The sequence below is a fragment of the Bactrocera dorsalis genome, chromosome 2 (assembly GCF_023373825.1).
Source record: "Bactrocera dorsalis isolate Fly_Bdor chromosome 2, ASM2337382v1, whole genome shotgun sequence".
NCBI classification, from domain to species: domain Eukaryota; kingdom Metazoa; phylum Arthropoda; class Insecta; order Diptera; family Tephritidae; genus Bactrocera; species Bactrocera dorsalis.
This window is the reverse complement of record NC_064304.1, coordinates 23,695,798-23,721,116: the sequence shown is the minus strand read 5'-3', so window position 1 is coordinate 23,721,116 and position 25,319 is coordinate 23,695,798. Positions and strand designations below refer to the sequence as shown.

The following is a 25,319-nucleotide window of genomic DNA, read 5'->3' as shown; positions in this document are numbered from 1 at the left end:
CAATTACATAAGTACTTAAGTATACAGTTAAGTATGTAAGCGTATTTGCTTATGTGCATAAGCAAATGTTAGCCAACTGATTAAGCATTAACGTAAAGATATACATATATGTATGTACATATGTGTATATTTATAAATAAAATATTTTTTTAAACATGTGATTGCTTATTAGGGTGGGTCGAAAATTGTTTTTTAAGTTTTATTAAATTTTTTTTGCCTAGATCTCGTAAAAATATCATTCGAAATGGAGAAGACACGTTAACTTCGGTTGCACCGTATAATATACTTCTAAAAAAGGAAATATTCCTAACAAGCAATTGATTTCGATCGCTCAGTTTGTATGGCAGCTATATGTTATAGTGATTCGATCTGAACAAATTCTTCGCATATTGCATCTCTGCATTAGACAATAATCGGTGCCAAATTTTGTGAAGATATCTCGTCAAATGAAAAAGCTTTCCATATAAGCACTTTAGTCCGATCGTTCAGTTTGTATGACAGCTTATGCTATAGTGGTCCGATATCGCCGTATGCGACAAATGAGCAGCTTCTTGGAGAGAAAAGCACCTATGCGAAATGTCAGATCAATATTTTAGGCATAGGAGGGCGATTTCGCGGGTGTACAGACGCGCGGATATGGTTCATCATGCTGAGCATTTATACATATATTTTACAGGATCTCCGATGTTTCCTTCTACATCTTCCTTTACAAACCTCGTGGTTAACTTAATATTCCTTTTGCAGCGTATTAAAATAAAATTTTCCTTTTGACCCGCCTTAATGCTGATATTTGTGGCAATCTATCTGCATATCTGTGTATTTGCTTAGCTGTAGTAGTTTGCCGAGCACTTGTGGTTGCAATACATTGACTAGCCATACAATATTTACCGTCTGCTGCAAATTCTGACTCACGCACACACATACACACATACACATACGCATACAATCCAATCAAGTGTCGCTCACTCGCCGGCTGCGTCTAAAATTCGTTAAGCCTATACAATAAATGCATTTGTTTACGCACAATATTGTTATATCCTGTCAGTTGAAGTGTATTGTAAGCGCACGCTCACACTCACACATACGCACACTCACACGCCCGCAATTGAGCATTTCCGCTGGTGCATAACAGTCGCTAATAGGCGACTAACTCGAGCTCTGAGCCGCTGGGCGTGGGTTAAAGCAACATAATAATATTGCAGAGGCATAAATCTACTCTGCAACTGTGTGTATGTGTGTGTGTTAATGCTTTAGCTCGCTTAAATATATATATATGCATATATGCGTGTGTTTGCGCTTTGTTTTAGGCCTTTTAACGTTTATTGCCATTTGGCTCGATGGCGAATTGATTATGCGCTACGATTATACCGTTATGTAGCCTTGGAGTGTTGGCACTGCACTTTAATTGTCGGCATACAATATATCACAACAACAATGTGCCTAAAATGCAGCAACAAGCTTGGCATTCGTGTGCACTCAGCTGTTTCAATTTCGCTCGATGATAGCCAGGTTAGACGCGATTTATGCGGCCGTTTAAGGTTGAGGCTTTATTTAAACGCTAATAATTCGATTTTCAAAAGGCAAACTTATTTTGACGCATTAAGTGATTCATTGTATTGGCTAGCTTTGAACATTGTGGTCATAAAGCGGTGTTTGGTTGATGGCTTTCGTTGAAAAAGCACGCCTACTAGAGGCTATGTGGCCTCGAATAACTTGCTTTAAAGCATTTAGAAAGTAATATATTATTAGTTATTTATATTTTTTTTTATAAATGTAACTAAGTTTTTTTAATTGCAAATTTATAATAATAATTTTTCTTTCTGTCAGGTATCAACTGTTTCTACAAGTGAAGCAAGATGTCCTACAAGGCAGATTACCGGTCGCATTCGAGTTGGCTGCAGAATTGGGCGCGTTCGTTGTGCAATGTAAGTAAAATTTTTTATTAAATTACTATATAACGGAATTTCTATGTAAAAGTTATGAAAGGTGATCCAAGAGAGGTACTTTTTTAAAGCCGCTCCACCTTACCAAGAGTCATCGCTTTCCTCTATGGGCTCCTGCAATGTTCCAAGAAGATCCTACGTTCGAGCCAAATATTTATCGCTTGAACTTGAAATATCTTTTCATTAGATGGAATCTCATTCAAAGTCTATAATAACAGTTCAAGCTGAATATTATAGCACTATGTCTGACAAGACTATGCTGATATTTCGAGGCAAGCCAAATAACAGACTTAATGGAGATTGGATTTTAGTCGCGTCTCTTGCGAGAGGCATGGGAGCTCCCGTTACGCAGAGAGCAGCGAACCGTTGTATAACATCTTCGTACACTACCTATTATACCATAGTCTATACAGTAATCAGAATTAAAAGCGTGAGTGAACATCCTCTCAAAACTCTCTCGCAAAAGAGAGAGTGACCAGTTGATTGAGTTATTTTAACTCTTGTTAAATATTTTTAACAATATTTTATATGCCCAAATGGTTCGTGTCTTCAGAATGGTTTGGAAAATGCAAGAACAAAAATTGGTCAAGTTGATTGCAAAAAAAACAATTCGTAGATCCACTGTAGCTTTTCAAAATCATCTTGAGGAGAAAAAGATCTCATGCCTTAGACAATTTAAATGTTCCTTTGATATATTTTTCATCTCGACAACGTGATTATTTTACAATTGGTTCTGAAGGAAAACAATAATACATTTGTCATATTTACTAATAAATTTTATCTCTAATACCTCTTCCATATTATATCTACAGAACTCAATTAAATTGCAGTATTTCCAAACTGATAAAGTTTTTATTTTCACTCTATCGAATGTTCTTTCATTTTTCGCATTACATTAAGAATATTCGAATATCAAAAGTTGAATCTAAACTTAAATTTCCAAGTATACGAAATCTTTAAAATCATATTAAAATAATCTCTTTCATTTCACAATCAACTTACTTCCGTTTCTGCCTCCTATATGCGAGTATACCAAAATTGTATATTATAGATTTTATATATATATATATGTCATTTCGCATTGAATTTCTTTCAGGCTCATTTAGCAAAATATTAATAAGTCGCAATTGATTTGAGAAATTTATTGTGTTTTATTAAAATCACTTAATGAGGCGCAAAGAGGCAATCAAAGCGCCTGCAACGACAGTGAGACAGACTTCCACATTTTCAGCTCGTTTTAGCCATTTTCGACACTGAGGCGCTTGAACGTTGCTATTATCATGAGCCTCATTTAACAGATTATGGGTATTTTTAGACACACCAATCGAAGTACTTGAATAATACTATGTCTGTATGTATTTACACTTCTGTGCGTTTTCGTAATTTCAGACGATACTTTCACGGTATTGACGGAAACATTTTTTTTTTTTTTGGAACAACTAGGCGAGTTGAGTGGAAACTAGATTTTCTAACTCATGTCTCATATTCGCTGTAGTTATTATTCTTTATGCTTGTGACTTACACTTTGGCTTAAAAGATATATCAAACAGGAGATCCTTAAATGTTTCATTATGTTTTAGACGAATTTTCAATCTTCTAACTTTCTACTTTCAAAAAAAAATGTGTCACTTCGCCAACTCACCACGAAGAAACGAAAAATTAAAATATTCGCTTATGTATCTCAACTTAAAAGAGCTCGACTAGATCTGAGTTCGACAATATAATTTCCATTTTCGATTTGTCGACCAATTTCCAATTTGGGTTTATCATACCAGTCTGCTATGTACTCAACTTTAGTCTTCTGATGATTTACTTAAACCATCATCATATACTGTGCCAATCTCTACAATTCCTTCTGACCGGCCAAACTGACAACTTGATTTGAAGACTATCCCTGAAATTGACTTTAGCAAATGTTTCGAGGATTGGAAATATCGTTGGCCGAGAGAGATTACTTGGAGAGCAACGCCATAGATTTTGAAGAATAAATTAAGAATTTTAAAATTATAAATAAAGTCTTACTATTCATAGTAGTATGTTGATAAAAAAAAATGCTTATGACTTTAGCCTTTTTTTTAAGTCATTGCTGAGAAGGTACAGATAATTTTGGTTGTATTTGGAAAATTATTTTTCCCAAACATTATACAATATATAATAAGTATATATTACTTAAAGTAATATTCTTATTTATATCTAAATTGATTCCCTTTGACTATGCCCCTCTTCAGAATTATTTAACCCCATTAACAACGCTTTTAATTTCCCTCTCATTTTGTTGCAGCCGAATTGGGGGATTACGATCAGCGGCGTCACTCCAAAGGTTATGTGTCCGAGTTTCGTTTACTGCCGAATCAGAGCAGCGAACTGGAAACACGTGTCGCCGAACTTCATCAGCAATTAATGGGCATGTCACCGGCGACAGCGGAGCTAAATTATTTAGACAAAGTTAAATGGCACGATATGTATGGCGTGGATTTGCATCCGGTGCTGGTAAGTAAATGGAAATGCTAATTGAATAGAAAAGCGGGAAAAATAAAACAAAAACAACAAGGTGAAATCGCTTAATAAGCGGGTTTAGGAAAACGTTGCTTTGATGTTGTAGTTTGATGTTTTATGTTATTGATTATCTGTGGAGAGATCAAAGCACAAAGGAAAATTGCGAAACAGGTACAAATCGGGCGTAAACGTTTACAGTTGCAGAGGCAAAGGCAGCCAAATTTTGGGAGATAAATTCGAAAGTTGTCATTCGGTGTATGGAATTAAAGCTGACCTGGGGAGATTATTTAAAGGCTGGACATAAAAATAGTTTTGAGTAGAATATTAGACAGCCATATGTACTTAAATATTGTAAGAGGTACAAAATACCAATTCTGAAAATTAAAAACAAAAAAAAAGTCTCGAATATAATCTTGAATCTGCTCTGGTATTTGCTTCCTCCAGTACTTAGTTTACTAAAGCCGTTAAATCTAAAGTAATTTAGTTTTGATTTGGTAAAAACGGGACATTCATAAAGGAGATATTGAGATAATTCTATCTCAACCTCTTCCACACAGTTTATGTAACTTCAATCTTCGCTTCTGTATCCCAATCGGACAGAGTTCAAATAGAATTATTAAAACTATTGCTATTGAGGGCTCTAATGTCTATTGAATCCCCAGCTGCGATGACGTGCAAGGTCCCCACTGCACAGTCCTAATAACTCAGCCCCTCTGTAGATTCAAAGTTGCCTACATTTTGGCCCAATATTCACTTTTGCTGAAAAGCCACAATTTTGACCAATTACTGAAAAACTGGTATAAATCTACTCAACCCCACCCCAACAAACCACCGAATTCTCTCATTTCACATCTCACTTTTATCACTAACGGTGGCTCAAACATAAATATCACATAATAAAACAAGGGGCAACACTCACAATATTTAATTCCTACCCCTCCGAGCACACTCTGAGATAAGTCAAAGCCTTCAGCCGCCATATGGCTAGCCATTAATTTATACATTCGTTTCATTCATTCATTCATACGCTCATTCATTTCGACACTCAGTCATTTGTCACTATTTTGGCACTCATTGTCGCCATCGCAGCCGGCCTCCTTGACCAATTCGACTTGTTTCCTTCCGTTATTTTATTATCCTTGCTCGCCGCTTCCACACCAATTTCATTCTCGGTCATTATACACTTAGCCGGCAGCAAGTGAAGCGTGGGTCACATGAAAGCTACAGCAACAATGTTTGCACTATAATCACATACACACACATACACATTTGGCATTTTTACATTGTCCTTTTAGTTTGCGTTTTTATGTTGCTGCGTAAATTTTCGCTTCATTTACATTTTTTATGGCATTTTTGATATCACGACGAAATAAATCACCTTCAGACGTTCGCGCGCCTGTTCGCGAGCGAATGAAACCATACTGCTACTGGCATGTATACAAACAATGCGTCTGCTTGTGTGTGTGTTCACATTTTTATTGGTTATTTCGGTTGCTCTACAAGCGAGTTATAGCCAAAAGCGCCGCGACCGGCACAGCCACAGCGTTTCGAACTCGAAACGTCCGCACAACATTGTATGAACCCTAATTGGCGCGCACCCCATATCCCCGCTCTCCTCCTTACTGTTGTCACTTTGTCAGTTTTCGACTTTCGCTCTCTGGCCGCCCTTTTCCGATATTAGCATGCCGTTATCGCCGTATTGCCATCGAATTTTATTATTTTAGTGTTTTAATAAATAAGCGAATGAAATTTTTATGGCGTCCATAATCTTCTTTTAACTTAAATACATTTCTCAAATGGAAATTTATTAACTCGTATCAACCACATGACCGTGTGGTTTATGAGCACTGGTTTCTTACGTTGGCAGTTCGCAGTTGCCCTTTAGTGGTTTGGAAGAGTTTTGTGGTGTAGCTTTGACATTAAGCTTGATATTGACGGAGTTTTTGATAAAAAAAGAGTCTGTAGAAACCAGTTTATGTTCGAAAAGCCAAGAAAAAGTAATGTTCAATTTAAATAAAACAAATAAGGAAGAGCTCAGTTCGGGTATAACTGAAGATTTCATATTCTTGTAACTGCAAGGATTGAAGCCAGGAAAGTACTTTCAAGTAGTACATAAGGCTTGTTAGTAGTATGGAGTCTAGATCGTGTTTTCACCTGATTTGATTAATTTTAAGCACAAATATACACCGTTATAAAAAACAAAAACATGTTCTATCAATTTTGTTAAGAAAACTAACCGATATTCGGTATAAAGTCACACGGAAGTTCGAAAAGCGTTTTATTAGGTATATGGAGGGTCAGGGAAGTAATGACCCGATTCGAACTATTTTTGATACATAGAGATGCTATTATCAGGAATGGGTTCTCTCCAAATTTCAATTACTCTTCTCGCATATTGACCGATATTTTTGGTAAAATGCTGGAGGCTGCAACAGTTTTTGTTAGATTTCGATAATTTTTTGGCGATAATGTGTATACTTTAAAAAATGTATCCCGATAATTGTATCCTCACAAGGAAAAGAAACAGATGGAATTTAAAATTTTGGTATATAGGAAGTAGGCGGGGCTGCAATCCGATTTCGTTCAACACTGTAACATAAAATAAATATATTTGGTTGAAATCAGTTGGGTGGATCCCGGGATATGTGTTTTCACCAAAAACTGGACGGCGCCACGCCCGTAGTCCAATTTTGATACCGATTCCATTAAAGCTCAGTTACACCATCTCGCAGGTAAAATTCCATATATAATTTCTAGCGTATTTCTTTTGAATGGCAACAACAGGCCACACTCATCAATAGTGACTCTCCTTAAGTTCCGGAAACTTGGTTGGAAGATTTTGATGCATCCACTTCAAAATCCGAACAACGTACCAAGTTTTCTGTTACTAGCCTTTCGTTCGATTTTGTTGTCAATTTAGCCGATTTTAACTAAAAAAAACCCCATTCCCTGATGGTATTACGCCCGATATGTCTCAAACTGAATCTTACTGGATAGTCGAGGAAAGACGGAAGGAAGTAATCCTTCCGCGAAGCAGCCTTAAGAAATGCCGTCCAGAGCAAGTATTTCTATTTTTTCTTAACCCAATATACCTGTACATTCGCATTGATTTGATCCGCTGTGCTTTTGAGCGCCGTGGAGTAAGGCAGTCGTCAGCAGGTACCTACGTTAAACACACCGGACGTTGTGCATACAACTATTGGACATTGTCTGATTAAAAGCTCTATAGCCTTGCTGAGAGCAAGTAGTTCAATTGATTCCTCCCGTTATACTACATACTCTGGGCCTGAATGATATGGCAACCACACAAGTGCTGGCTGTTGGCTGGCTCAGCCGAAGCTCCGTCGTCTAACCAGAGGAACTAAAATAATAAAAATATATTTGTTAATAATATTTTACGTTCTCTGGTCTAACGTCAGATCGCAGAAGGTCAGCGGAGCTCCGATTTTTGGAACGTGAGCTCCTTTTTTGACCTACTTATCGACTCTACAGCTCCGAACTATTTCGATATGTGTTCGACACTCATACAAGTCTTACGATAAAGTAGCTTGATGTAATTGATAATGTCGTTTAAACTTGGCTGGCTCAAAGCTGGTATTACTGTTTTGTGATTTTATAGAGTGCTCATCTCATTGATGGAAGCTGCACGGCGGAGTTCTAATCCACTGCTATTTTGATGGTGACCACCTCTGGGTGAAAGTTACCATAGTTGTCTAGAAGACCGAAAAAGTTAATGAAAAGTTACATAGAAAATTATTATTATCACGGAAACAATTTACTGTTAAACTCTTTAACAAGTCTTTTACTGGTCAAGTGAACAAATGAAAAAAGTCCTTACTTGCTAACCCAGAAATAAACTTGTACCCAAAAACGTATCCGTGCAACAACAGATTTATAAAAAACAAAAGTAAACCGAACCCAAACCGTTCTCAAATAAGCAGAAAGTGCCAAAAGGAATTTCGAAGTAAATTCACGTGAAATTATCACCGGCAAACATATCTACTTGGCAGTTGAGGCAACAGAGGCTGTGGCACTCATCTCGAGCTAGCAGCTGAAAGGTCAAACTGTACAACAAAGAGGCAACATGAAAAGAGAATTATGTATAAACTCGCAGAAAAACTTTGACGTAAAATTTACTGATAATGACCGTCAGCAGGTTGTAGGCACCACCCCGCACGCTGCTGACCCGGCTAATAGCGTGTAGCAAGTAGAAGCTGCAGAAGACGGAGCGTGCACGACATGGCTAATAACTTTATTGAATTTTAATAACCTCTTTACAAAACTTGGCACGCTCGGGCGTTATGGAGGCAAAACTTTTCAGCGTGGCGATGAGCTTTTTGTTTGTTGTAGTTGTTGCTTTGCTTTACATATTTCACGGGATGCACTCATTTGTGTAAATTTCTTGTTTTTATTATTTTTTTTATATCATTATTATTTGTATACCCTGCACCGGGTATATAAAGTTTGACAAGAAATTTGTAGCACTCAGTGCCTGCCAGCCTGAATATACGCGAACTGGTCGCTCAGTTTCTTAGATATTGAGCTGAAACTTTGCACATGTTCTTTTCTACTCAAGAAGCTACTTATTTTTCGGAATTGTTAATATCGGACTACTATAGCATATAGCTGTCATACAAATTGAATGATCGAAAATAAGCCCTTGTAAGGGAAACTTTTTTATTTGACAAGATATCTTCTTGAAATCAGGTATGGATAATTGGTTAAGATGAAGCTAAAAGCTCTGAAGAAATTGTTCCGATCGAGGCATTATAGCATATAGCTGTCATACAAACTGAACGTTCGGAATGAAATGCTTGTATGGGGAACTTTTTTATTTTACGCGATATCTTCATGAAATTTGGCATGGATTATTCCCGAATGCTATGGCGCAATCTCCTCAAAAATTGTTCTGATCGAGGCACTATAGCATATAGCTGCCATACAAACTGAACGTTGAAAATCAATTTCATGTCAGGAATTATTTATATTTTGTCAAGGGTATATGTTTCGGTGCAACCAAAGTAATTTTTTTCGTAATTTTTACTTTTTTATTTCATTTTTTTAATTTAATTTTTGTTGTTGTTCTAAAGTAGTTTTATCATTCAAATAATCTGCTGTCGATGTTGTTATGGCATTGTAAATTTTACACTTATTTTGAGCTATCTTATTATTCAACTACTTAACAGCATCATCTCTCTCTCTGTCTCTTTTCTTTCCGCAGGGTGAGGACAGCGTCGAGTACTTTCTGGGCCTGACGCCAAGTGGCATTGTGGTGCTGCGCAACAAGACGACAGTGGCTCATTACTATTGGCCGCGCATTGCCAAAGTTTACTACAAAGGACGCTATTTCATGCTGCGGATAAGCGATAAAAATGTAAATACGCCAGCGTTCGCGCACTATTCATAACTATTTGCATGCATACACACACACACATATACATAACTTACTTAAAGTAGTAGCACTTATAAATTCAATTCCTTTGCGACACTCGACCAAGCACTCAGCGCTGTTTGACGCGCTTTCTTTGCGAGAACTTACATTTTTCTTTAAGAAACAACATTATTTACTTTTGCTCTATGCACACATACATATACACATACAAACTGGTGCTGGTGCTGTATAAACACCATATTAAATGCGTCGCCGTCTTTGCTGAAGTGTCAAGGCATTTTACGCTCAACATAATGCGCTGAAAGCCTCAAGTGCTCGCACTGTTTACACTGAAGGTGCGTTCGAAGGCTGCGTAAAGCACACACACAAACAACGACAGCTAAACAGCGGATCACCACATACACCTACAGCTATACCGAAATCAAATACACTCACACACACAACCTTACGTCGGCGGCAGCACACAACTTGAGGTTTCGCTTGACTTTGTCGCCTTCTTGTAAGCAAAAGCACTTGCGAAATATTTGTTGAATGGGATTTCTTGTTGGCAAAGCCATTTATTTGGAAGCGCTGCGAAAAAGTTGAAGAAAAGCTTGCCTGTCTGACGACACAAAGGCAGTAATGCATTCCTACACACACTCACACACACGCACTGCAATGTGGTGAATTTATTGAGTTAAAGTATTCATGTGAATGCTGTGAAGGACTTGAAAGTTGTTAGGGCATAAAGAATTCTGTTATTAGTGCTATATATTCACACTATACTGTATTATAAGTGGATATCGCGAGAGCTAATGCTTAATATTTTTGTTACTCGAAGTAGGTGATATAATTGACAGTTTAACCCGCAAGTTTGCACATAAAGTGTTGAGAAATATAATAGAAATAAGCTCGTTGCATCCGTTGTTTTTCAAAATTTCAAAAAGTGCTGAAATAATATTTCTCATCTATTGGCTCGTGTTTTGTTATCACAAAAGTTTTTAAAAGCCACCAATTTTTTGTTTAATATGCCTCAAAAGTGATTTATCGGATGTAGGCAAAAGAGATTGGATACGTAACTATCACATTAGTTCTTTTGAAGCTAGAAGCATTTCTTAACAAGTTTCGTTGCATGATCGTAGTCATTATCCTTCATGAACTATTGTTGCAAGTAATTTTTTCTCAGAGATATGGTATCATAACTTTCTCCAGTATACGAGTATTAACGTGGTCTGGAACAGACATTCGTTATTTTATCCAGACTAACGAAACAACTTCTAAAAAAGAACTGTATCCTTATAGCATTATATCGCTCACTCCTTGTTTGTAGAAGTTCAATTTTTTTATTTTCTGTGTCGTTTTGTGAATGACAGTCTTTTTATGAACTTGTTTTGCTTGGGAGCGAAGTTTTCCTAGGTTATCGTGTCTTCAACTAGTAAAGTCGCTATTGTCCGACTAAACACTGACGCCGTCAAGGTATTCTTGTGGATGTACGAATCAAAAATCTTCATACTTCTCTGTATCACGGTATTAGGTATACTTCATAGTAGAGCTTTTGTGTTCGACTAACCGAATACCTGGATTTGCTGGACAGGACATTATTCGATAATAATATTCGGTTTGCAGTATTCGGATAGTCGTAAGTTGTCGATTATTCGACTAAATGCTCCTTTTAGACTATTCGGTTAACCTTTCGTTGTCGACTATTCGAATATAAAACGTTCAACTTCAACAAATTTCTTTCTATGTATATAAGTTTATAAAAACTTTGAAGTATAGGAGGCAAAATCCAAAGTCTACTAGGATTTGAAACAATTTTCATTTATTCAAATACCGCACAACTATTCGAATAGTCGCAGCATACATTGCCGTAGACACATAACGACTATTTAAATAGTATTAATCGGTTAATGTTCATACGAACAGTTACAAACCGGATATTCGAACAATCGGTTTTCAGGTTATTTAAATAATATTAAAAGTCCTACTTCTTAGGATTAAGAAGACAGCTTAGGTCTATTATATGACTGAGTGACGTCTAATCAGTTTTGCCAAAGAAAAAATGAAATCCTCTCCGACTAATGTACATATGTATTGTAGGTATAGCTTTTTCTCGTATTTTAAATATGTGGTTATATAAACGGAACAATTTCAGAATGTGTTGTGCATTCACGACATTCACTTGTGGGTGGCCAAGTATCAAGTATCTTCAAGGTAGACAAAAAACGTACACCCCGGAATAAAAGTACAAAACAGACACGGATGAGAGAACCCTGGTTAGATGACGACCACGTCAGACGTATTAAGAATATTGCCTCAGGCATGAAAATCAAACTTTTTTTCTGAATCCAGTGAAGTGTACAGTTTCTTAGAATATTCGGCAGTCCTACTAAAACTATTTTTTTTTTTCATTAATGAAATCGTTTAGGCAATATGGAAAGTTGGTTTGTACATAAATACGCAACAAATTATTTTCTAAATTTACATTGATAAGTACTTTTATACGTGATATTAATATATAACTTATAATATCAAAATCACATACACATTCCTAATTTTCAAATACCACAATGCCTCAAAAAAAAACAACAAAAACAAAAATAATTCAAAAAATTATGTTGTTAATACTTTTTCTCTCCACATTTCTCCCACCTCATACAGAACGAGCTCAGCACCTATGGCTTTGAGACGCCGCGAAAAACAGCTTGCAAGCATTTGTGGCGCTGCTGTGTGGAGCATCACGCCTTCTTTCGCATGGTGCGCATCGCGCCGTTGCCGAATTCGCAATCGAATAATTCGGATTTATTTCAACTCGGTTCGCGTTTACGCTACAGGTGAGTGATAACGGAATGATTGATTGATGGTTGGAGCAAAGGTAAAGGTGGCCGTGAAAAAATGTTTGTTTGTAGACAAGGTAAGTGGGCGGAAATTACATGTTGCCTGTGTGTATATGAAATATGAGATAATGAGGATAAACTGATTCTATATACTTGTGTATGAAAAGCGAAAGAAAATTCGTAAAAATGGCGAGCTTTAGAAATATAAAATCATTTAAAAGATTTCGATAACCGTAGCTGGTTTTACATAATAAAAAAAATATACATACATAATCCGAGGTTTACGAATTTATTAAAAAAAAAAACTCAGAAATTTCAAATTTAATGGAAAATGTTAATTATGATTCTAAAGAATATACTTTGCCATTTATATTTTTGGCATTATCTCTTTCCATTGTTGGCCGCGGCTACGTCTCAGATGGTCCATCCGTTGAGTCCAATTTTCGATAGCTCGTTCGAGCATTTCGACTGATAACTGGCGAATGACAGGCGTGATGTTTTGCTCCAAGGCTTGAAACCAGGATTGTTCGCATGGACTTTAGACTTTACATATCCCCACAGAAAAAAATTAATTTAACGGTGTGATATCGCACGATCTTGGTGGTCAATCGACCGGCCTAAAACGTGAAATTATCTACTCAGCGAAGTGTTCCCCTGTTGAATTTCAGTTTCAGGCATCAAATAATCGCTTTTCATGGCACAATAATGGTCCACATTGACGGTTGCGTTCCCACTGGCATCATTTTTGAGGAGGGCCGATGTTGCCGACCCATAAACTACACCAAACTCTTCTCTTTCTGGAAGAAATGGCAGCCCTTGAATCTCCTCAGGTAGCTCTTCGTCCCAAATGCGCCAGTTTTACTGGTTTACAAATCCATTGGCCAGAAATGGACCTCATCGCTTAACAAAATTTGGCTCTAAAACATCGGATCTTCTTAGAACTTAGAACCATAGAGCGGAACGGTCTCGCTTGGAAAGGTTGAGCGGCTTCTATCCTTTAATAGAGTTGAACGATTTGTAAATGTAAGGCCTTCCATGATGAAATGTCAAACAATACTGAACAAAAATAACATGAGAGCTGCCGAGTGATCTGTCACCAACACACAAAAAAAGATCATCGGTTATACAGATACTTCTGATAACGGGAATTTTCGTTTTTTGAAGAAATGTTATTCATTCGTCTAGATTAATGTTGTCGCCTTCAAAGTAGAACCTTTTCACTTTGGTCTTTCAAGCATCGAAACGCTTCTTAAGGGGTTACCTGAGTTTACGGGTTTCAAATAATCGAATTTTTTTTTTTCATTATCTTATTAAATTCCACAACACCTCTTGAATATTGTCCTTAATTTTCAATTTGATCCGAGTAATAGTTTCGGAAATACAGCCTTGAGAATTGAGCCCTCGTGCTAGGCTAAGTGCTTTGTGCCACACGGGTTTTTTCTTGAAACTGTGTTTTGGTTTCCGAAAGTTTTCGAAAGCTGCTTAACCGATTTTCATGAAATTTTGCACAGATTTTTGAGATACAATTTTTTGTTTCGGAATCTTGTGCTGGCATGGAAAACTTTTGCATTTGACAAAAAATATTCACGAAATTTGGTATTGATTATTTTCTAAGGCAACAAGGTAATATTCGAAGAAATTGTTCAGATCCGTTAAAATAGCATGTAGCTGCCATACAAACTGAATGATCGGAATCAAATGCTTGTATGGAAATCTTTGGCATTTGACGTGGTATCTTCACCAAATTTGACATGGATTACTGCTTATGGTCATAATATAATCTCCGAGCATATAACTGCCATACAAACTGAACACATAGTTACTAAAAGAAATGCACCTCTGAAGGGTATATTAGCTTCGGTGCAGCTGAAGTTAACATTTTTTCTTATTTAAAAACATTTCGTATATTATTGAAATTTCAAAACTTTAATGCCAAGATTTCGAAAATGTTTTGAAATGATTTTTTTTGATAAATGAATTTTTTGAAATTTCCTAACGAGCTAATTAAATGTACTAATGCATCAAGCAACTAAGACTAGTGCGCGCACTTGAAGAGTTTCAATCAAAATGCTACAAAAGCAGACAACTTTTCAAATAATTTACTATCTGAACAAGCAGCCTCCTAGAAGAATCTCATCAACTAATTTAATTTGATGGTTTTTGGTCTTGTAAGGCTCGCAGAAATAAGTAAGTTTTATTACCAACGTATAAATACACACATACATGCACATATAAAAGTTATGTACATTCTTCTAGTCGCGCTGTCTTCAGTCCGCAAACCCAAGTCGTTAAGGGCGGACACACATTTGAAATCATTAAATTTTCAGCAAATGAGCCAATTTTCAACACCATGTCTACACATTTGATGCACAAATAAACACGCATGCACAAACATACATCATCGCCTTCATCTGTGGGGTCATTAAAAAAATCTTAGCTCATCTGCGGCGAGAGTACGCATACGGAGTGGTCATTCGTCTGAAGACGGTCTTCATTAATGACCTTCACTACGCAAAACTAAGCAAATGCTGGCGAATTTCTTCACATAATATAGAAGTATACATACATATGCACATATATAATTTGTATTATGTATACATACATACAAACATTCACATACACAAACGTGCAAATTTATTTCGCCCATCTGTGTGGCAAATGTTGCCAAATGTAGTTTCCTCTGCCGTCTAATTGTGAAAAGTCCCATAAAACTGTTTTAAACACACGCACATATGTATAGGGTGATTTTTTAAGAGCTTGATAACTTTTTTTTAAAAAAAAACGCATAAAATTTGCAAAATCTCATCGGTTCTTTATTTGAAACGTTAGATTGGTTCATGACATTTACTTATTGAAGATAATTTCATTTAAATGTTGACCGCGGCTGCGTCTTAGGTGGTCCATTCGGAAAGTCCAATTTTGGGCAACTTTTTCGAGCATTTCGGCCGGAATAGCCCGAATTTCTTCGGAAATGTTGTCTTCCAAAGCTGGAATAGTTGCTGGCTTATTTCTGTAGACTTTAGACTTGACGTAGCCCCACAAAAAATAGTCTAAAGGCGTTAAATCGCATGATCTTGGTGGCCAACTTACGGGTCCATTTCTTGAGATGAATTGTTGTCCGAAGTTTTCCCTCAAAATGACCATAGAATCGCGAGCTGTGTGGCATGTAGCGCCATCTTGTTGAAACCACATGTCAACCAAGTTCAGTTCTTCCATTTTTGGCAACATAAAGTTTGTTAGCATCGAACGATAGCGATCGCCATTCACCGTAACGTTGCGTCCAACAGCATCTTTGAAAAAATACGGTCCAATGATTCCACCAGCGTACAAACCACACAAACAGTGCATTTTTCGGGATGCATGGGCAGTTCTTGAACGGCTTCTGGTTGCTCTTCACCCCAAATGCGGCAATTTTGCTTATTTACGTAGCCATTCAACCAGAAATGAGCCTCATCGCTGAACAAAACACGCGCGCGAAACACATTTCGAACCGAACACTGATTTTGGTAATAAAATTCAATGATTTGCAAGCGTTGCTCGTTAGTAAGTCTATTCATGATGAAATGTCAAAGCATACTGAGCATCTTTCTCTTTGACACCATGTCTGAAATCCCACGTGATCTGTCAAATACTAATGCATGAAAATCCTAACCTCAAAAAAATCACCCGTTATATGTGTGTATGTATATGAGCACATTTGTGCCACTTGAGAGCCTAGCCCATTGCTGGAACTGTTGTTGAAACTTGAGTAGAGGCGCGTAATAAATTCGTTCGCCATAGCCCTGCAACGCATGGAACTTTATGGTTTTACATTTGGCCAACAGAAAGGTGAGCACACATGCGGCAGCATATTTTTGTGTATGCATATGTGTGTGTAATTAAACTTGGAAACAGTAAAAACAAATCGTAAGGAAATTGCGATCGCCAGTAATAAAATGCTACAGCGAAAAAGAAGGATGAAGGGCTGCGGGCACACAATGGCTTCCAACTAAAGATAAAAATGTGAGGCCGTGTAAGCGAAGGCTTTAAATACAATAGTAATGGAGTACAATTTGGTATCAAGAAAATGTCCATGGCATCAATTGAAATATTGTCTGACAGTAAAGTTTCGCGTTGAAGAGATACCTTACACTTTACAAAACTCATAACAGAAGTTGAAGCTTCTCCAGAATTTCGTCCCTCAAAAAACAAATTTTTTCTCATCAAATACTGGGTTGATTAGACTCTTTATAACTTTCCATGTAAGTCTCTTAAATTTATTCAGAATATTGTACTTTAGTGCCTTGAACTCATTTACAGTGCGTTCAGAGTTGGTCGAGGAGTGCCTAACCTCGCTATCAATATCATCGAGTGTCCTTGCCATAAGACTGATATTGGTGCTAGGCCACAGCGGAGTCGCAGGAAATTGTAAAGCTAATGAGCTAGCAAGGAAAGGCAACCTAGAACCGCTATCAGTAGAATGGGAGCGGGTCGATGCTCCCGTATCCTCTTGTGTTCTAGTACTAGATATCTATGCTTTGCGGGAGCTGGGCCTTATGTCGCAAAAACCTCATAGCCCAAGATTGATCGCGGGAGGTTTACTGACCTTTTTCTCTCTCTTTAGTTGTGGGATTTTTACAGGCCATTGGCGTCCATGCTGTAAGACTAGGAATCTTACCAGACCGCGAAACAACTTAGCACTTCCTTCTCGACTGTCCTGCGGTTGGGAGGTCAAGACTTAAATACTTGAGGGGCACTTAGCTCTATGGCCTCTTGAAAAGTTCCAAGAAGATCCGATGTTTTCGAGCCAAATTTTGTTCAGCGATGAGGCTCATTTCTGGCTCAAATGGTATGTAAACAAGCACAATTGCCGCGTTTGGCATTAAGATGATCCTGAAGAGTCTCAAGAGCTGCCGTTTCTTTCAGAAAAAAAAACAACGGTTTGTTGTGGTTTATGGGCCGGTGGAATCATCGGTCCTTATATATTCAAAAATGATGCCGGTGAGGGCATAGCTATCAATGGCGACCGTTAGCGCCCCATGGTAACCGACTTTTTGATGTCTAAAATTGAAGCTAGCGATCTCGGCGACATATGCTTTCAAGATTTCAGATGGCGCCACTACCCACATACTGCATAAGTCAATGGATTTATTGTTAGAACACTTCGGCGAATAGATTTCATGTTAGACTTTTTCCTGTGGAGGTATATAAAGTCTAAAGCCTATTCGAACAATCCCGCTTCGATTCAAGCCTTGGAGAAAAACATCACGCGTGTCATTCGCCAGTTACTAGTCAAAATGCTTGAACGAGTCATCGAAAATCGAACTCAACACATGGACCATCTGAGAGGTAGCCACAGCCAACATTTGAAAGATAATCTTCAAGAAATAAAAGCCAAAAAATGTTCTTTCGAATAATAATAAACATTCACCTTTAGATTTGAATTTTCTGTGTTTTTGCGGTAAAAATGTATTCTAAAAATAATACAGAGCAAGTAACTTCTAAATCTCTGCGTCGAAAAATTCATCAAATATTATTGCGAATATATTTATTATTGAAGTGGTAGCCGCTTCTTTTATGCAGAACTGTGTGTATGCGAGTTCGCATGATGAATACGTCTCCTAAGCCCCTTAGCAGTTTTCTATGCCGATTTTAGCCACAACTCTTCGTCTACATGCGCTTGGCTGGAAGACAAATGACTGGCTGCGTGGCAGCGCGCCAAGAAGCGCATTCCTTTCGCACTTTTCCAAGGCATGTGGCAGCTTGTTTTCGCTGATTGTTTGTGGTTTTTTACGACATTCGTCACGACAAGGTTAGCTCTCGGGTGCAACTCATTTGTCTGCGGCCACAGGCGCGGCAACGGCGTACAACAGACAAGGGGCTAGGCGGTGCACGCCTCTTGGCTTGCGTCAAAGTTTTTACGAGCGCGCAGCGCTGCCAGGCATTTACGTCGCTTTATTGCCATGTGGATTTTTTTCCAATACTTGGCTTTATTACGTTTGCGTTGCGTCGCAAAGAATTGTGTATAGTTGCTAGAACAACCTCAAGTACAACAATCATGTGTATGCAGAATGTTTGCTTTGAATTGTTATTTCATTTCGTTTATAGTTTGTGTTTTTTGTTTTTTGTTCACCGCATTGTTCACCCAAATGTATAATTTTTTCTTTTCGTTCTTTTCTATGTACTCCAACCAACATCATCACATCTCCCGCATTTGCCAAACAACCTAACCCGTAACAAATATGGATTGATTTGTTTTACTTTACGACCAACAAAAACAACCACCACTCGCCCAAACCAACAACCAATCAACCAACCAACTTGCCAACTCATCATTTGTCCACCACGCACACAGCAGTCGCACGGAGAAGCAGCCCTCGGCCAAGGATGCACTCTCGCTGGGTCGCATACAGCCGGCATTCACACGTGTCCCCTCGAAGCGCCAGCCAAGACGCGTGATTGATGATTTTCTGCACGGCAGTAGAAGCGCCAGCAACACCCTGAAAGGCAAAACGGGCGGCGGTCACAGCAACGGCGGCATAGGCAGCAGCGTCACTGACAGCGGTGTCTACCAGAACGGCGGCGGCGGCGGCGGTGTTGGCGCGGGCTTGCAAGCGGCCCACATGATGCCCAAGTAAGTTTACCCTATGCACAGAGCACTCGAAATTCATTTGCACACACACACACACGCGCATTTATTTCATGTATGTCATGTATAGAAGAGATTTTGTGTTATTTAGCCCTTTCAGCGCCAAAGTTATTTATTTCCAATCGACTTTTTGTGCTTTCGATTTTTTATTGAATCATTGCATACACTTTTGCTGATTTCCGGCGGATGTGCACTCAAGCCTTGACCTGCCACACACACACACACACACACTCATATATCATCTAATGCCTCATTTCCTTTGCCTTCACGCTGACTCGCTGACGTTCTAACCACCAAGCAACAACATTGTTAACAATCTTTTGATTTATTTCGCTTTTGATTTTGCGCTTTTTTGGCAGCGCGTTCGGTGCTTCAAAGAATACAGCGTTGCTTATGCTAAGCATGTGGCTTTTGCTGCCAAATAACGGTAGTACATTTGTCATGCAGTCGCACCCAATCGTTTCAGCGCTCTCACACGCGCGCTATGGTTTCTCCTTCCTTTCATTTTCATTTGGCTATCGAGATTTTCCTTCGTCGCTTTTTCCACTCGATATTTTGCCTTTTCATTAGCGAAGAAATCAAGTGCACTTCTTGACTTTCAATATGTTTGCGCAATGGTGAAGCAATAACAAGGGGCAACACACATGTGTTTTTGCCAAAAAATATTGTGTTTGATATACAAGCGTTTCAGGCTAAGGAAACAAAGATTGCGTTGATAAATGTTGTTGCTTTTTTCAAACTGTGCGCTGACACTTCGAGTGGTCGCACCTCAACCCCGCGATCGTGCCGCAAATCCATTCAAATTCAATTAAAGACAATTGTTTCGTCTAGACATTGCAAACTATTGTTTAGTGCGGTGATTTATCACAGACCAAATTGCGTTTTTTCTAATGGAAATGTACCGTTTTTAAGTAATATGAACTATAGCTTAGATACAGAGGGTGCGAAAAAATTGCGTTCTTCCTGCTGCGTAAGCATTTTCGAATACTTTTACACAAAACAAATTATTTTTTTCAACAAATCAGCATTAAAGTGCATATTTTATACTATTTTTTTATTCTCAAGGTCTATTAAGGGTATTCTGGCCAGTAGACCTAGCTTTGGTTAGGTAAGGTAAATAGTATGATTCCTTCTGCTACCACGGATAATCTCACCTGGACACTCTGAGCCAGATTGCTTTCGTAACTCCACAAAGTCTGATTGCTCACCAACGTTTGTTGAGCTCACGCGAGGCCTCCGTCGCGCCCGAATGCACGAAGACAGATCTCCTTCCCGAGAGTTTTTGAAATATGTAGTTCCACACTGAATTCTGAAAGCTTAAAAATGTTACAACTAACCCCATAAATTATACGACTTTGCTTCTATATTGATTCTGATCTTAAATATAATTTATGATATGATAGGCTATATCTTTATCAACCTCCCGAGGGACAGTCTGAATACCTGTCCCATTCTACACTGGCCACTGCAAGCTGAAGAAACATTTACTTTATAAAACATGTAACTAACTTTTTGTGCAACTTGTCGGTTCTGCGACAGGAAGCCTGAAACTCCAGAACACCTGCTAATTGTCTGCATGGCAGTCCGCAGACGCGGAATAAAGGCTCTGAGATCCATGTTTCCAAACCCATTTTTCCGAATACATCACATTGCCGCACTAACACCTTATAGTATGTTGCATTTTATCAATATACTATGGCTAGGTGAGCTTTTGTGATTTAGCAGAGGGCACAATAGATCTAAGATCGCGGTGCAATCTTTGTCCATTTATCTTATCTTAGCTTATATCTTTATATAGTACAACCTTAACTGGATCCCTTTCACTTGTTGTATATTACTATCCAAAATATTTTTATAGAAAAAATATCGAACTTCAGAGCATCCTTGCTACTTATTCAAATAAGCTTAGACCGCCGAAATGACAGTCATTGACCAGGTAAAATATGTGTAAATCATTGTAAAGTGTGTTGTTGTAGTACTTGTCGAAGATGCTCTCATACACAGCCTCCTTAGTTAAAAAGCCTCTACCAGTTTGGAGTCCAACGTAGAATCACTCTTACTGATAGGTACTACCTTTGGACTGAGTATCCAATTGAAAAGTAAAGTACTCTCCCATCGAACAAATACCAAACTCTACAAATCCCTCATCATTCCCGTCCTGCTATATGATGCCAAGGCATGGATAATGACATCATCTGATGAGTCGGCCTTATTAGTGTCCGAGATTAAAGTTTTGCGGCAGATTCTTGCTGCTTTACGCATTGGAAACTGAGAGTACCGTAGTTGTTAGAGATATAGGACGAAATTAGATGTAAGAGAACACTCCATCTTTGAAGGTGGTCGATTCAGTAGTCGCCGTTGGAATTAGAGGATGAGGAAGACCTTCTCTCCGTTGGAGAGATCAGGTGGAGAAGGACCTGGCTACACACGCAAAAGCGGTGTCTACGCCAGTAAAGAACAAGAAGGTGTTTGGATCACTTGAGTCGATTTACCAGCCTGAGATTTTTACCATTCGCTATAAAAACTGAAATCTAAAAAGATATTCCGAAGAGTTTTTATAACATCATTTAATTCTAAAAGATCTCTTCCTAGACACACAGGTCAATTGTAAACCTCAGTTGACTTTTGGCTAAAATCTTCTCCCTATTTAATCGTATGGCGTTCGAACGGAGGGTGATTTTTACATTATCCGTATATAGACGGTCTTTAATAAATTTAATAATTAATAAATTTGAGTTTAGTTTATCCAACATGGTCCTCTGTATGAGTTCACAACAAATGCGTTGTTCGGGGGCGTTTCGAAAGTTGTAAGATATCATTATTGAGATATATTTTAAAACCCAGAATTAAAATCGAAATTAAGCGTAGAAACTTAAGAACATTCCGACAAAGACTTTGTTCAGAAAAATGTATAGGTTAAAATATGATAGACCATAATTATTGATAACGAATAGTGACGTCTACTTCTTGCCTGAACTTGCGTGGTGTGACATCTGATACGAAGTCGATAATAGTCATGCTTAAAGGGTTTGCTGTAATCACTTTCAATTTGTTTTAACTTCTATCCACCAGGTGTATGATATTTGGTTTAACGAAGCTTGCTGAACGTGGTTTATGTTCAAGTATATTATAAATCGGAAGGCCCTCGCTAGTGGACAAAGGACTTAGAACCACTTAAAATTTTTTGAGACGGCTTGACAGTTTCTGCTAAGTTCCCCAGTTCGCCGAAAGTAAAACTGACGATATATTTCATCATCAGTCTTGCAAAGGCTGGACAATAAAGGAGAAAGTGCCTAGATGTCTCCATCTTACCCGCCTTCATATAACTTTTATAAGTTTTGTCTGCCAAGATATTAGCCTTACCGCATGAAGGCTTATAGAACAATTTCCACTAAGAATCCTTATTACCACAGCAAGTAGCATCTTCGACTCCAATCCGAAAGCATATTGAGTGACCAGTACTCTGCGTACAAATCGATTCTAAATAAAGAAACTCTCTATCGCCTGCGCTTTCATCAATCCACCAACCATGCTGTTCTGACACATGACACGCTTCCAGCGCTTCCAATTACTCAATTTGTCCGAGCGTGGCGATTGCAATGCGCTGCTTAATCAACCAAATTATGCGAAATCCAAGCAAAACATACAAATCAATATTTATTGCACAACATGACCGCAGGTGAGCGCGCACATGTGAGTCGTTGCACAAGCTCACGCCCACTCACGTGCGCATCAAGTATCTGCGTGACGTGTGTAATCAGCCGTAGCAGCGCACAGACGCGAACAAGATATGCGCGCTTAAGAGACGCGCTACGCACAACTACAACGCACAACAGCAATGAAAGCACTGCCATTGAGCGGCACAAGCTCGGTGGCTTATACGCGCGCAAGTCTTTAATATGAAACAATTTATTTTACACCTCAATCACAAGCTTGCGAAGGTCTCTATAAATCATGCGAGTATTTTGTAGAAATATCTCCAAATAAATACTTGAATATATAAAAAATAGTTTTGTTGTTTTTATATTAATACTTACGTACTATTTCTTTACGGCACAGCAACTACGAGAGTCCCTACCGCTCCACGTACAGCATACCAACGAGCCTCGGCATACGTCCGTATCATCAGCAATCCCAGCTGGGCAACAACGGCGGTGGCAGCGTTTGCAACAGTAATTTGCAAACACCTGATTCACCGCGCAGCACGCGCAGCGCACCATGGCCACGTTCCCAACAGCGTTCACTATTCGGCAATAATCCTTCAAGTCCGCGCTCGGTGCGTTCGGCGATCGCAGGCGGTGGCGGCGGTGGTGGTAGCGGCTCGCATCATCACCATCAACACCAACACCATCACCACCAGTCCGGCGGTTCGTCGCAGCATCGGCATTCGTCGCGTTCAGCGCATCGCGATCATGTATCTTCATCCTCGACATCGGCACATCAGCAGCGCTATCGTTCGAGTTCGGTGGAAAGTCATTCATCAAACGATTCACGTTCGACGCGCAGGTGAGTACAACAATAACAATAAGCGCATGAAGCAGGTAGTGAATTGAAGCGCAAGCACTTTAAAAATCCATTGCGCGCGCCGCAACCGCATTTGGCGTGAGCAAATCGCTCTAGGCGATCGCTTTGTATCGCAGTTGATCGCACGTACGATCGTATTACCGTCGACTGCTTAGTTGAAATATGTTTTTGATAACCAATAATTTGGCGCAATATTGACTTTGCGTTCAATTATATGGCTAACCCTTGATCTTGCTGGTATATTTTAAATTCCATGTTGTTTTTTTCTTTTTGTCTTCTCTCTCTCTTACTTTTGCACTTTCCATGGGCAGACATAAGCATCGCCATCGGCGTACCTCCGATAATGAGAGTGAATTATCGCGTGGATCTGGCCGTTCAGGTCGTTCGCATCATCGCAAGCGTCGTCGTTCGCGTCACCGTCGCGACTCTGCCGGTTCGGAGCATGAGAGCACGCGCGGTCGCAGTTATTCGGGCCACCGTTCGTCATCGGTGCGCAGCGGTTCGGCGGAGTTAATCGATTCCACATTACAGTGGCGCGAAGTGCAACGCCGTCAGGCAGAGGCTAGTATGGGTCAAAGTTCCGTACAGCAGGCGTCCGTCTCGAAGAGTAGTGTGGTGGCGCGCAGCATGCACAGCAACGATAGTCATTCGGATACGCATTCGCATCACAAATCACGGCGACATCGCAAGAACAAGTGAGTATTGAGCGCATACAGTGGGAAACTAGTATAAATATGTAGACAAGTATATATTTTTTACATTCTTTCTATTCTTTTGTTATTTTAATCCATCATTCGTCAGATCTCCCTCCGATTCGCGCAATCGCATTTGGTCTAGTGAACTAGCGAAACATTTGCAATTCGGTCTAGTCGATACCGCTGGCATGACTGAGGATCAGCTACGCGAAATACCCTACACGGTGGTGGAGACAAATTCGAAACGTTCCACAATGAATATGAAGATCCACAAGAGCGGCAGCAAGGGTAGCGTGGGTGGCAAGAGCACTGGTTCGGGTAATACGATAACAAACGGTAGCGGTTCAACGAGCGGACAAGGCAAAAATCGGGTGGATCGCATTAGAGGGTAAGTTTCATGAAAATAAAATTATGCAATACAGAATCTAGACCACCTTAGACTTAGAAAATCCGAAATTGCGTAGTATGTTGGAACCATTTTGAATAATATTTTTAAATTTCATTACAATTAGTACAAATTGTAGTTATTATCTTCAGTTTCAGTTATAATCTATCAGTTAGATCCCTGAAGCGTCTAGAATTCTCGTTGCTTAGAGTGTATGAAAAAGCTAAGTTCAGACAGACATTTATTGATGAAGCTAAATTTGCGCTTGAATTATGAAAATTTTTCTAGTGTCGCTTTCAAAAACAGCAGCTTCTTCCTTTGCGAATTTTAAAGTTGATTAACTAGTACATAACTGGCAATTAACTGATAGCTAACAGATAGCTAACTGTTCAACTATTCAACTGCGAACTATTCAATCACGGAAAAATTAAATAAGGAAC

General features: G+C 38.8%; 1 protein-coding gene across 8 annotated transcripts in view; it reads left to right on the top strand.

Annotated features, from left to right (window-relative positions):
- The window catches only part of LOC105231102 (band 4.1-like protein 4), a 224,591-nt gene that overhangs the window by 144,628 nt on the left and 54,644 nt on the right, over positions 1-25,319 (top strand). For 6 of the 8 annotated variants that reach the window (XM_049450537.1, XM_049450536.1, XM_049450540.1 and 3 more), the window contains 8 exons: positions 1,828-1,925; positions 4,225-4,433; positions 9,661-9,813; positions 12,472-12,644; positions 18,982-19,260; positions 23,335-23,781; positions 24,111-24,494; positions 24,601-24,882. In XM_049450537.1, coding sequence (XP_049306494.1) covers positions 1,828-1,925; positions 4,225-4,433; positions 9,661-9,813; positions 12,472-12,644; positions 18,982-19,260; positions 23,335-23,781; positions 24,111-24,494; positions 24,601-24,882 — 2,025 coding nt within the window. The remainder of the gene's footprint in view (positions 1-1,827; positions 1,926-4,224; positions 4,434-9,660; positions 9,814-12,471; positions 12,645-18,981; positions 19,261-23,334; positions 23,782-24,110; positions 24,495-24,600; positions 24,883-25,319) is intronic. The other 2 variants (XM_049450538.1, XM_049450541.1) reach the window with 2 other exon arrangements.